This window comes from Amyelois transitella, chromosome 2, assembly GCF_032362555.1.
Source record: "Amyelois transitella isolate CPQ chromosome 2, ilAmyTran1.1, whole genome shotgun sequence".
NCBI lineage: Eukaryota > Metazoa > Arthropoda > Insecta > Lepidoptera > Pyralidae > Amyelois > Amyelois transitella.
This window is the reverse complement of record NC_083505.1, coordinates 10,779,878-10,794,906: the sequence shown is the minus strand read 5'-3', so window position 1 is coordinate 10,794,906 and position 15,029 is coordinate 10,779,878. Positions and strand designations below refer to the sequence as shown.

The 15,029-nt window shown below is 34.5% G+C and overlaps 1 protein-coding gene across 2 annotated transcripts in view; it reads right to left on the bottom strand.

Moving 5' to 3' along the window:
- Positions 1–13,705, bottom strand: part of LOC106128981 (myosin-VIIa) — a 33,256-nt gene extending 19,551 nt beyond the window's left edge. The window contains exons 1-2 of one of the 2 annotated variants that reach the window (XM_060954555.1): positions 13,484–13,705; positions 2,615–2,663 (exon numbers count right to left, since the gene is read on the bottom strand). In XM_060954555.1, the coding sequence (XP_060810538.1) occupies positions 2,615–2,632 (18 nt within the window). In that variant the 5' untranslated portion in view covers positions 2,633–2,663; positions 13,484–13,705. Of the gene's footprint in view, positions 1–2,614; positions 2,664–13,203; positions 13,308–13,483 lie in introns of those variants that run through there. The other variant, XM_060954557.1, reaches the window with a different exon arrangement.
- Positions 13,706–15,029: the final 1,324 nt, after the last annotated feature.

The following is a 15,029-nucleotide window of genomic DNA, read 5'->3' as shown; positions in this document are numbered from 1 at the left end:
TTAAAACAAATTAAAGCAGAATTGTGAAACCTGCTACCATTATTATATTTATAAATTAATTATTTTTGCTTTTTATAATATTTTTATATACCTAGTTACATTTAATCATAGTCATTTATTAACGACAAGAAGAGAAAAATTACTAAACCTATATGTAGAACTCGTTTATCATATGAATATCCAAGTAAGAGTATTTTGCCAGGTTCACGCAAATGGAACTAACTATCATTTATGGCATCGATGATGTGACCGAACCACGATACAACGACAATTAAAGATTAGAGTTATACCCAGGAGATAGTCTGAAGTTAAATTTACCTACGAAATTCCAAGCCCAAATAGTTATTAAGTTAGGTATGTGATTCACATAGAATCAAAAACCGATCATTTTGAAGCACTCGCTCTCATATGACATTTAAAACCAAGGTGAAATACCTTTATTTGCAGGTTATTGTTTAATTCCTTAAAACCAGATGATTCCTAGTTCCACGCCCACATTTATAAGTTAAGTTTCATTGTTCGGCGCAGGCGCAGGTATGAGAGCATGCCTCACTTTTAATGATCCTTATTGAGTAGGAATAAAGTTCATTTTTCATGCTTGATCGCTAAATATGCAACTCTCGCTCTCGTTTGGGTAATGGCTGACTGTTTGCCTTGTGGTCACCGAGTATTGTGTGAAATTACCTATTGTTATGGATATTGCTTGTAAATAATCTTGTAAAAAGATAATCAGCTTTGGGAAGCCGATGACAATGAGCAATTGTAGTTGAAAACAGAGTTGGTTGGGTTGAAAATACGTTGGGTATAGTATTTACAAATTGTCTTTTACTGAGAATCATTATTCAACTTGCCACCAAATTTTTACGAACCTTTTATTGACAGTGTTTTTTTTTTGTAAATAGAAGCCAAATGTTTGTCGTTGATGACCTAAGTATACCTATGTGCGAAAAATATTTAAGTACTTAAAACGTACCACAAAATAATTATTTTGATAATAGAGAAGACGATATAAAACAGTTAAGTCTACTTTATCTGCTCACAGGGAAAAACAACATTATCAGGAACCTTTTTACAGGTATTTGTTTGGTAAATTGTTTTAAGTATATATTTTTCGCACATATACTTAGGTCATCAACGACAAACATTTGGCTTCAAAAAAAAACAAGTAAAAAGGTTCCTGATAATATTGTTGTCCACAATTTATAACGTGAAGACTGTTTGAAACAGTTAATCCCGTATTTCAGGATAGGAACTGATGTATTTAGAGCTGGGCAGTGAGGTGAATGCCCTGGACGCAGACTGGCGGAATGTGCCAAACGCACCGATCGGAAACCACGAGAAACAGCAAGTCGGCGCGGGTGCCAATTAGACAACACCTGATTATCCAGCTCATATCATGTGCATGAGATCTGTCCATTTTCTAGAATATTCCAAAAATAATATGAGAAGGCTACTACTGGTGAAGAGTACGATACCTACAATTTATTTTTAAGGCTGGATGCCATTTACATAGATCTCAGTCAGCTATATATAATATAGGTTTATGTATGCTATTAATAATACCCCGTCGGTAGAGATACCAATACAACTTTAATCATTCAAAAGTTCAAAGAGGTTATAGTAATGAGCAAAATTATTACCATTATCAAGCCTTTAACTGCTTTAGCAGACTTTTCATCTGCGTTGCGTCTGCGCATGCGATATAATGCCAATGCATGCGGCTGCTAACGGTGCGTGCCGCACTCAACGTCATTAAAGAAATGTTTTTGTCTTTCTGCTTTTTTATATTTTATGCACTGTCATCGCATTGGGAACTTATGATCGCAGTCCAATTTAATTCTAGCTCCTATTTATGAGCATGATTTTCATTTTGTGGTATCGTCTTCAGTAATGAAGATCGGCAATCAAATTAAATGAAATCTATACGCCCACATAACATTACATCTAAGTCTACTTGTGACAATCTTTATAGATTTTTTTCTTCCTCTATGTTTATAGCTATCACAACTTGCAAATGCAGTTAATTATGGTAAAGGCGCCCTTAAACATCCATTCTTATCATGCATTTATCCCTTATGGGACAGACAGACAGAGAGTAGACAGGTCTAATAGTGGTTACATGGAATGGTAATTTAGAGAGAGTGAGAGAGAGAGAGGTTGCTAACCCATCCCATTAAAAAAGAACCTCAAATTTATAAGCCATTCCCTTAATATAATCTGCGCGAAAGGAAGCAACTGACAGATATAATATATATGTGATATAATTCTTTTACTACACAACTAGTCAGAACAGTATGTACGAACTAAATCAGATATTAAAATTATACAAATTCAGGTTTTGAAACGACAACCTTCCATTAAACTGAGTCTTTAACTACATTTTAAGCACTCTTTCTTGCATAACATGGCGTATTTAATGGCTAATTAGACGGTTTTAATGTTTTGATGAAAATGATTTCATTTACATACTACTTCTTAAGTTTATTTGTATGTACCATCTTAGTTTTAAAAATATTTACACCAATTGGTTATGACAAATTTCTGCAAAACAGAAATTTAAACAATCGTACGTAAATAATAACATATATTCTATTTTCAATTTAATGTTACTTACCCTAGTAACGATCACCATGATGACAGCGGCATGTGGTCACAGACCCGATCTGAAACAAAAATAAACCGGTAAATAAGGGAAGTTTCTTAGGAGTGGACCAAAGAAATAAATGTTATTTCATCAAATTCAAACATAGATAGTCACGCCTTTATTCCTTACAGGGAAGACAGAACTCACAATCTCGAAAAGACGGAAATGCCACTTAGTGATGGAAATGAGATTTAAATAGTGATAGGTTGCTAGCACGTCGCCTAAAAATCTAATTCATTTTTATGATACACCTTTTTAAAAATAAAATTATACCTACTAAACTTATAATTGAAAGGACTGGCAAAAAGAATAGAAGGATAATTTCAACTTTTAATTCCATTTGATAAAATGGCGGCCAACTATTTGTTTTAAACAAATACATTATTTTTTTTATGGCCAGTGTTATATATAATCTCTTGGCTTTTTTTTATAAATCGTCTCTATAATATCTATATATCTATAACCTAAAATTAAAAGTACCCGGAACCTGATATTCCTTTTAATTAGTTAATGCTAAGGTTACATTTAAATTTACTTCTCAATACTCTGATGTAAGTATGTGCCAATATTCTCAAACAAAGGGAGTTAAAAACAACAGCAGCCGGTCACGGGGAATGCACTCTTGCGCCGGCCCTCGTCATATTTCGAAACACTATTGTTTTGTTCGATATACGTTTTTATACCCAGCTTTTGGCATGTCCGTTTGTCTGTAGTATTTTCTGCTTTATTGACAACTTATTATTCAGATTTCTGCGTATTAACCCATATTTCTTATTGCTTTTATGATAATCTGATAGTAAAGAAAAAAAACTTAGTGAGTCAAGATTTTTCCCAATACGGTTTTTACCTATTGTTGCTTTGTTACCTTTAATTCAACCCGTTACATATGAATAAATTATAACATTTCAACTGAAATTTACTAGCTTTTAAGTTTTTTCCAGTAATAATTGAGCAACTAGTATCATACCGAACCAGTCACATTCTCGCGAGCAAACGTAAAAACATACCACTGACTCGCTGCCGTCATTCCTGTCCTCAAGATTATAGAACCATAATTAGATGTACATAGTTTGAGCCGAACAAACGTTTAATGAATAAATAAAATAATAAATTACAGATCTTTCCATTTACTCCCCCAACACAAAGCTTACTCAGTAGTTTCTTAGAAAATTTAATTGAACGTTATCTTAGAAAGAAAATATTCAGAAATTATTTAATATAATTATGTATGTACATCATGGGAAAAATACAACTAGAAATTAGACAAAGGAGAAGAAATTTCTTCCAGTACGCCCACGACAGGAAAATATAAATAAAGGCAATGGCATGTGTACATTTAAATACGATGTAAACTTACTTATTTATAATAATTTACTTTCATCATACTAATAAGCTCACGTAAAAACTACAGAACGGATTTAAATAGTTCTTTACATTAAACTACAATAGGATTGCCAATTAATACGCGAGCGAAACTGCCGTCGGAATAATGTATAGAGTAAGAATCTCAATCGTCATTGCAGAATTTGAAAGAATAAGGAATAAAATGATAATAAGAGTCGTAGAGCTCGTAGCAAGGACGCGTTTGAATCTTTATGTTACCCTTATCACTGCGTAGAGGGTCTACAAACTTTGTAGACACTACGTCAAAAATTATTTAATATTTTAGTTTTATCACTTTAGGTCATTTTCCCTTTGCATTATTTAAAAATTGTACTGTTTCTGCTTAGAATCAACTTTCGGGAACACTCCCGGCAATGGCAATGTAGTATCTAGGTACACGCCTACATTGCCATATAGAATCGCAATGCTGCTTCTCTGAGCTAGATCATTGTTAAACATTTAGTTGCCTGAATGTTCAGGTTTCCTCACGATGTATTCCCGTGCCGTAAAAGCATCGGTTATCACTCAAACTAATGTAAAGAACTCAGAAAGGAGTTGTTGGTACATGGTCGAGGTGGGATTTGGCCTCTTGTCATTTTGACAATTGGATGGTCGGACTTGGATGGATGGTCGGACTTGGTCTAACTTACCTCGGAGGGGAACCTGTGCCTCCATAAGCGTTTCAAGCATTTCAAAACCAGTTACCTTATCGATTCAACCACCAACGCTCCTCCTCTGAAGTCTCATCAAGCAGTAAATCGTGACATGGTACTTCCAGCAGGGATTACCAAGGCAAACGTGCGACACACTGTACGGTAATGATCGCTCGTACTTACAAACAGCGGAACTAATTCATCGGAAGTCCTTTATACAAAGGCCGTTCATCTCTGGGCGCGGTTCTAAACCAAAACATTGTATTTTGACACTTGGTGCTTGATAAAATAGGTTGTATATTGCGACGAATTTTGATAGGTTGTTAAGGTTATTTTGGTGCTTATTTATGCTAAATTTGACGGTTAGAAATTAAATAATACGGCTGTTTTAAAAAACATAACTACTAGTCTCCTAAACGGGCTTACAGACGGATCCGTCCTCGACAGAATTAACTAAGCAACGAATAATTGTGGCCTGTTATCCAACACTTATTTCACGAAAGCTTTATTACAATTGATATCATAATACATCGAAATAGTTTTATAAGACTTAATCGAATACATAAATTAAGATATTTTTTCTTGGTCATACACAATAATAAGTACCTACCTATACAGGTACATCTAAATATCTTCTTTACTTCCTTATTCCACTTTAATGTAGGCTCGAGACCGATTAAATATAACATATTTTATCTAATTAGTTCTTTTGCTTTCAATTTCTAAATGTAATGCTATAATTTGAGAGGCTTCAGAACGCTGAGTTGGATCTTTCGGGTCAACGTTCTCTATTAAATTTCGTTCGAGTACACTTAAGATAAAGAACATACAATAACTGTTATTAGAATAATTCACTAATAACGGAAAATTATTTGTATCAATTTTTTCGAAAGAGATGTACCTAGTTTGTTGAATACCTCAATAAGCACGTGCAATTAAATAAACTTGCTGATATTCGTTGGCATTTGTGGATATGTTCTGTTTAGTTACTCACGTAAACGCTTTTCTCTTAACTAAATAAAATTCTATTTTCATTATCAGTTATCATTTTGTGCCCCAAAGATAGTGGAGCTGATTATTAATATAACAATAGATTTGATATTTCAACATTGTAATCGTAAGCAAAAATCCGCCACATATGAGAAGGCAATAATTACAAAGCTTTTTGCATAAGTTCAATCGTACAATATATAGATTTAAATATGTATATCATGGATATGGACATCATGTTTATCATACGAGTGAAAGATTTAAATGTCAATTTGTGTAAATCATGGCATAAGAACGTATCGCATGTTTCGTCACATCAATGAGACAAGACAAGCCGCTATATAACGGAATAGGACCAATAAACGACATGTCACAGTGTAGCGCAATGCTGGTACATGTTCAACTAGGCTTTAGTAACTTTTTATGCTTTTACTTACTTGCCCTTTGCTTACAATTTAGTCTCAAGTTCATCTTTTTTTAAGCCTTACCTATGTTATGAAATGTATATTGTTTTGTGGTGAAATTAAACTTTTGGTGTTGGAAGTTTCGTTTTCATAAACAGGCTCTGTGCTATCCGCGGTCTGACACGGATCGAACCAGGCTGCTTTTTGTGTTCGGTATTATTTATACTGGGAAGTTATTAAAACTGCAAAAGCAAAAATCTGTGTTCTAGGGTTTCATTGTTAAATAAAATTATTTAAAAAAGCCACACCTAATTATTAGAAATTTAAGACACCGGTGAAAGAAAATCAATAAAAATTGATCCAGCCAGTTATATAAAATTAAAAAAATCAAACATAATTCCTACAGTCAGTTCTATTTTCGCAGAAAAGAAATTATTATCTCAAGTGTCCATGTTCATTTAACTTTATGTTACAGAGTAAAATTGCTTCACGTCTCGGCATCAGCATTCCTTGGCAAATCACTTATGCGGCTGAGTACTGGCAAATCCGACTGGCATCTCAGTAATTGCCACACGAGTCGCCAAGGCAGTTAGCTGTTACACGAGACGTATCAGGCTTTTATCTCGTTTGTAAGAAGACCATGTGTTGTTTAAAACATTATTTGCGTGGTGATTAATCAACCTTCCTCTCCAGGAAAGAGGCGCAATTTACTAATCATATATGTGGAATATTCTATGATTTTAAAAGATATTTCCATTAGGGAAATACAAAAATACTTTTAAATCTATTGCAGTGAAATTATAAGAAGGTTTAATCTGTAAACTATAAGTTTTTATTAAAATAGTTTCACAGGTACGTTTGCTACCTTTTTTGTTACCGAAGGAGAAGAACCTAATTTTGGCTTTCGATTATGGCTTTAATAACTTCGTTTATTAAAATTAGAATTTACATTTATTAATAAAAATAAATTAAAATAGTATGAAAGAATGAAAAAGAATATATTGTAATAACAACTGCAACTACGATGGATGGTTTTGATAACTTCCTTAATTAAAATTAGGGATTTTCATTTATTTACAGAAATAAATTTAGATAATATAAAAGTTTAAAAAAACATAGGTATTGCAATCACAAGTGCATCCCAAGTATATCCAACTGTGAGAGTATTTACTTAATTATAAATTCTGACTACACTGGTACTTGTTGAATTTTCCGTTGTTGCCGATTGGAAAACGTGTTGTTTGCCCATTCTCCGGCTGTTGATGTGTATAATAACGAAGGAAGCAATATTGTGCAACCATCCTGTTGATCGCCAACAGCTGCAGGGCGCAAACCGACCGTTACGGATCAGTGCAAGTCACTGGCCGATCGTAGGGTCATAGTTGTAACTGACATAACTAACTTATACTGAGTATTACCGTAATTTTGTGTTTGTGGACTTCATTTTGCTATAAAAAGTGCATGTAACGGAATAAAGACTGATCGAGTCTTGTGGTTTTTAGATATTCGAAGACATCCGAAGAAATAGTACAGTTATTTGCTAATCGAATGATTGAGCAGAAAATGAACATTATTATATGCAAAAGTACAATTTTTGTAAAACTGCAGTCGATATAACATAAAGATCCTAAAAAGATGCTTCGGACTTCTGAGTCAATTATTTTGGTGAACAGAACATCGTGCTCTGCTTTCACAATTATTTTCAATCTTGCATTAGAGGACCTGCAAGCATTATCAATTTGACCAGAAAATATAATGCACAACAATAATTCTTATTATGGTGCTTCTGTATCATCACTTAATGAAGTACCTATTGGATTCGTGATCGTGACGTAAACAGTAAAGGTGTTTACATCGCTACGTGTGCGTTACGCGACGCGGCCGTGACCCGCGGTCACGGGTGAGCTCTGTCGCTCATTATACAATGCTGACTTGCTTGCCATTTTGATATTTTACTCCTCAAGATAACAGCGAAAGACCCAAAAGTTTGGCAACTTCGATGTGGAAGGAAATAGTTCATCTTTTGAATATAAAAAAGTAACGATAGATGTTATTGATGAATGAAGAGGGTAGGAAAGCCCTAGTCTATGTTATTGAGCGGCATGAATGGTGGTCTTCTCATCGACAATGTATCATCGACAGGTTATAAAGTGAAAGTGTACCACCAATGGAACAATATATGTATGTATCGATAGGACAAAACATCGTAAATAGTTTATACGTAGATTGTTTTTAATTAATGGAAAACACTTGTATCACGCGCATACGATGGAATCGAAACCGCGGAAAGGTTCATTTTCGTCAACAGGAAAAAGGAAAGATAAAATCAGTGATCTCATAAAAGGAAAGATAAAATCAATGATCTCATACATACATACATAAAATCACGCCTCTTTCCCGGCGGGGTAGGCAGAGACTACCTCTTTCCACTTGCCACGATCTCTGCAAATTTCCTTCGCTTCATCCACATTCATAACTCTCTTCATGCAAGCTCGGCGGTTTCGGGTATTTTTGACCTGACCCTTTACCAGGACGTCCTTAATTTGATCAAGATATGTTCGTCTAGGTCTTCCCACTCCGACCTTTCCCATCAGTGATCTCATCTTGCTTTATTTTATTTTCTTCTTAAAGTCTTCTATCGTCTTGAATGTTTATTGTATAAAACTCGGTACTGGTAATCGCATCACTGTCACATGAGAATGGTAGCCATTCGGGCGTGCAGGCAGTTCCGTCGATACACGGAACTACGCTGCGGTGTTATCTAGACGTCGCCTTGCTTGTAATGTCATTGTAATAATAACAAAAAAAAATCCAATTCACGTACACAAATAAGTTAAAATGTACTTTTGTTATCTGTGAAACAAAATCGAGAAAACGTTTCTATGCGTATTCTCATATATGCACAATACTATTGTCGTTACTTTATATACCTTATTATAATAACGGAGTCGTTAAACTGATTTCACCATGGTTATCTTTCATTCCACTATTATCAAATTAAGTCAACCTTCAACAACCATCACACTTATCTTTATTTGCATGTGCCAGATACCAGTCGCCATCATCTCGACTAAAAAAAATGAAAATAAGATGTTTGAAAAATTTTCTGACATTCATTTTAAACTTTGGAGACTTACCTAATGGTAAGTCTCCAAAGTACCTTACGTAAATGAATTTAAGAAAACCTAATCTTAAATTCATTTACGTAAGTACTAACAAATATCTATGTCATCTAGTCTCGATTGCGTCATCATATTAGTTTAACAATTCGCAGTTCGTTAAAACAGATTTTTTTTATAATTTTATGCTGTAAAAAGATTTGGTATGTTGCTACAGTAGACTCTCTGACTCAAAACGATAACCGAATAATATCTGTGCGTATATATGTATATATATGCCCCTTGCGGGGCAGGCAGGCCCAATGGTCTTGGCTTGAAAAGACTGAAAGATGGTTGGTTTGTAATGGAAATGAAACTCCGATAATGACTGGTTGCTACAACATCACCTAAAAGGAAAAATTATACATTCAAACGAACTTTTTCTAATTGGTCTGGGTCTTGGATGTTTGTCTATATAAGTACGAGTATTTATAAAATCTGGTGTCGTTGAGTTAGTATTTCGTAACATAAGTTTCGAACTTACTTCGAAGCTTACCCCATTTGTGTAATTTGTCGCGTATATATTAATTTATTAGCGTTTCCCTCGAGTTTACTTTATTTGAGTCATATCGTGCCCTGGGTGGTTTTACTCATTGATTATATATACTAGCATGCGAAAGTATTTTAAATGCACTTCACCGGCTGTACCCAATGCTCACAGGCCGGCCTACATCCGCGGAATAACAGCTGCTTACCGAATTTAATTGGATAGAAAAATGCTGTATAAAAGAAAGCGACTGAGAACTTCTTAAAGAGCCATATAATTCGAGGTCTATTGTGATTTCCGTGAGACTTTTATGTAGGCTTGTCAATTTTATTTATTCTGATTTTCTTGATTCTAAATTAAACAGCTTTGGACTAATAATTTCTTCATGGTGGCTGACATCAAGCTGGTTTAAAATTCTCGATATCAAAATTTTAACGGCATTTATTTTAATTTTCTTGTTTATTAATAGAGGAATACAGTTATGAACTTAAGTCAAACGAGTCAAACTTGAAGTAAATAAGTAAGTAGGTTTAAGTATTTTCAATGCAACACTGTTCAGTACTGTACCGTGATATCGATCTGAAGTGCTGAACAAACAGTTTTGAGGTTTCTACTACACGGGGTTGAAGAAGTATGTCTACGAGATTAGCTATTTATATGAATAGGAATTAAATCACAATATATTTGCAATATTAATATTTGCAATATTAATATTTGCGTAAAGATCGAATATATTAAGTACATAAATTTGAATTTTTGTGTATGTGTGTGCTAAGTGGTTAATGTTAAGGGTATGAGATTATAGTACTTATTCAAGGATGTAATCGGAATTAGTGTCATTTTTCTTCCCCATCAGCCAATACGAAACAATGATATGGCATATGATTTATCTTTTCTCTCATATACCCTCGGAGATAGTCCACTTTAAAACTTTCAATTTCACAACGCTGCATGTTTTTGGTTCGCTCTAGAAATGTCCAGGCATCAAGTGAATTTTAATGAATTATTTCACCTCACGTATGGTGTGTTGACCCGCGTCAGGCAAGCTGCCAGCCGACCCTCTTCCAGTGAAAGTTTTTCGCGTCATAAACTAACAAAAACTACGCGTACGCTATCATTTTTATATTTCTTCAGTATATGTGGGTTGGCGGCAAATGGCTTTAGTTAATATGACATTTCACTGCTAATAAAAACTCCTATTTAGTTGTCTTGAAGTAATAAAGTGACTACTTATGTATCATTTTTCCAGGAGGTTCGCTTTCGTCGGATACTCTCTTCATTGGAGAAAGCTGCACTGTACATCACCAAAGGAACCTGAACATGCTCCCATCCAAACGGCAATGGCAGAAAGTTACCAGACTCCACGCTGATCTCTGATCTGATCCAAGAAAGATACAAGGTAGTATTTTTTCCAGAATTAAGTCGGAAACCTCGTCAAAATATAACTGCAAGAAGTTCCCATCCAAATGGCGACATCTGAAAGTCTAAACAGTACTCCGGGCTGGTATTGATAGGTACCAAGGAAAAGATGTTCTAAAACTTAAATTTTAAAACTTAATCTATCTAGTCTAATATCATTTGACCAGTTATTTCATAGTCATTTCGACTTAACAAGGAGAAATAAATTGAAATCAATTACTTTATGGTAAACTACATATATTCACCTATTATTATCACTACATACGAATTTCCAATGGAATGGATATGATCGTAATAAAATAACAATTTTAATTTGCGCCTGTCACAGACACAGACATACGATGTGCAGCTTGCTGTTTTAATGTTGTTCTTATATTTATTGCTTTGTTCTGTGAAAATAAAACGCAAAGGTCAAGTCGGCGGTTGCTGCCTTTGAAATGTTTGAGAAATTAAAGTTCGAGAAAAATGAACGGACCATACGTCGTAGGTCTGCTGGACACAATTATGATTAATATAGTCGTGTGGTTACCGACACTTCAGAATAGAATCACTATTTCTCTTCTCCATTATCTCGTAAACTAAAGATAAATAACAAAATTTATGTAGTTTTATCAGCTTTGAAAATATGGTACACGTGTGACGACAACTGAATTCCAAACCATTTTGTGACGGAATCACAAATCATAAATTTGTTTGTTTGTAGGTAATAGCTTTATTGCACAGAAATTCACACAGTCACAAGAAATAGTACAACGTAAAACGAAAAGTACCTACTTGCATGTACGATTAAAAACGATACGACAACTTTTGGTTCTTTAAGTAACATTCCTTTGCTTATGTCAGTCTTAAGTGTAAGTTATGATTATGAATAAATAATTAACACATTTTCCATAGTTGTGTATAGATAATGCATATTTAATATAGTGTTGACGTGTGCCTGATTGCACGCTGGTCTAAAAATACCCGCATCCTTGACGCCACACTCGTTTATGTCTTTTATTCGACAAAACTGTCCAATTTATTGATAAGCAAATAGTTTGCTTAGTAAAAGATTAGCAGATTTGCGTCATCATATTATAATATTATCATCATTATAATACTATTTGCAATAATAAAAAGCCGTGTAGTGCAAAATATTTATAAATACAAAGATGATTTTGAAATATTTGTTTGTTAATAGTGGTAGTAGTCTTTGGGCGTCTGCTGCGGTGAATAATCTATGTGTAACCCTTTGCCTACTAGGCTGAATCATCACTAAGCATGTGTATTTCCGTTTTCAAATAACGAAATCACTCATTTGAAGTTCAATCAAGTATCCATGACATCTCAAGTATTTTTAATCAAGTGGGCACAAATAATTGTTCAGTCCATTGTTGCCATGCTTTAAATTCTTAATCACAATCTATTCGATCATAAAATAAATCATACTGATGAAATCATTAAGCTTTTCGGTAAACATGTATAAAAAGTCACTATGTTCATTTAATAGCCGGTATAAACGTGACCGCAAATCCGTAGAAAGACAGTTTACTCACAGATAGTTATCTCGAATCATTGTCATGCTATAACTGTGCCTGTTAGCAGAACCACGTTACCATATCATCATACTCAGTAATTCTTATGAATATTCAGGCAAGAGATGCGAGCACGACTTGGTTCGCGGCGGTTCGCCACTGTTTCCATGGTAATTAATGAGTGGCTATGCGGGGACTAACTTGTTTACAACTTTCTATGGGAATTTCAGATGCCACTGTTCACGCCTGGAGAACATTTCTTAACTCAATGATAGAGAAAACTCCTCAGTTTTCTCCGATACCCGTGATCTACTTACACCAACAGATGATAACGCAACCAAGCCATCACTTACCGGTCCAAAAAAACCATCTGTGTAAATGCAATGCCTATACAATCAAGAATATTCTGCTTGTGCCGTTAATAATCTTATAAGATTCTTAAACGATTCAAACATTTTTAGAATGTAAGAACCTACATATCTATCTGGTGTTTCTAAACTTTCTTCCGCAACGGTAAAATCAGACGCCTAATTCCATAAAACTTTACTTACTTGTGAAAATTTAAACGGTCATAAAATTAAACTAGAATTTGTTGTGTCGGTTCACAGATCGCCTGTCGTTCACACGGACAACGGTGTCATAATTCACGAGTAAACACCAAGAGGCGACGTGGAAGAAACTCGGCGGATCTCGCTCGCGAATGTGGAACGATGCTGCGCGTGCGATGCACAATTAAATCAGATAGATGAACCACTGGATAGTCAAGCAGGCGGATCACCTGACCAGACTGTAAACACATGCAGGTCACAGTGTCATGTTCAACAAATTTACCGTTAGATCCGCTGTCGAGATGGCTCGATTAGATGCTCGTCCTCGTCATATCACAATCACATGCACTTTATAATCACTATAAGGATCACCTCACTGTGTCACCGTTAACAAATCCTCACACATTTCGTCGGCCGCGGTAGATTGGTGTGCGACAGGGCGTCGAGTGCGCATAGGACCAGCAAATGCGGCGGACCGTGAATCTTAACCTACCTGTGCCGAAGCGCTTGCGTGTCGCGCCTCGGTCCACCGGACCGGGGCGGCTATTTTACCGACCACTTTCGCCGCCATCTTTCATTCCATTCTCATAGCTGCGTAATTTGGCGTTTTGTTACACAGTTTTCCAGCTGATTTCGTAACAGATATAAACCTGGGATTTTTAACGACTGAAAAAAAACTTCCTTTATTAGTTAATAATTATATTTATGAAAATGAATTAGCGTAAAAGCCTTCACGTTTGATCGATAGTTACTACTGCCATCTCTGTTCTTTTAAAGAAACTAACAATTACTTAACTTGACATCAAACTTAAGGTTTTGTTTTATTTAACTATTATTAGTCTATTGAAGTGAAATGTTACAGGAAATACTTAACTAATTGAGCTAGTATAGTTCAAAAATACTAGCTTATTCAACAACATGAAGCCATACATAGTTCTTGCGGTTATTTCTAATCGAGCTGCATAAACCGGTTATAAGCAGAATCATCATCAAAGCCTCCATTTCTACGATCTGAGATAGATTTAGAAACTTCATACAGATGGCATTACTGGTTGTTTGTGAAGCCTTCTCATGCTTATAAAAGATTTGTTTACTTTGCAATTAGTAGGCTCCCATATAATCTGTCTTCTGAATAAAATTTACCGTTGTCTGAACAATTTGATCAATCTTCGAAATCGTCATTAATAGAAAGCTGCGCTACGACATTTTACAGATCTTTAGATGATTTTGTATAACCTACTTTATAACCGTTAGCTAAACAGTTCTATTAGCGGTTTAAACCGGTAAGACTACCTCCGTGTGGTAATGATTACCTATCTTTTATCACCTCTGTGGGAGTCCTAGATTACTAGATTAGAGGTCCTTAATTTACATCACAGGTAGTGCATATTTTTGTTCACGTCAAACTAGAAATCCAAACATTATAATAATTTAATTTGTTGAAATTTAATGCGAAGAAGATAGATATTATATTTAATAAATTTCATAAATTAACATTAAGCACTATAGGTAAGAAAAAATATTTACTAATGCTATCAAAAAATTATTAGCTTAAGTTCCGGAACCCTATTTTTTTCATGAACATCATCACACTTGAAGGGTTTTTAACTTTGTGAAAATTAAATAAAATTTGAAAAAATCTTTCTATTTAAGAAATATAATATATCAGCGAGATTTTCATAATAATAGATGTTCTACAATTTAAAAAAAAACAGTGTTATTCTACAATAAAATATGCGGTTTAAATTATACAATGCATTAGCCAAGCATTAATATTAAATTTTACCTTTTGTAAACACTTTTGTTTTACTTTATGCAAAATGACAAAA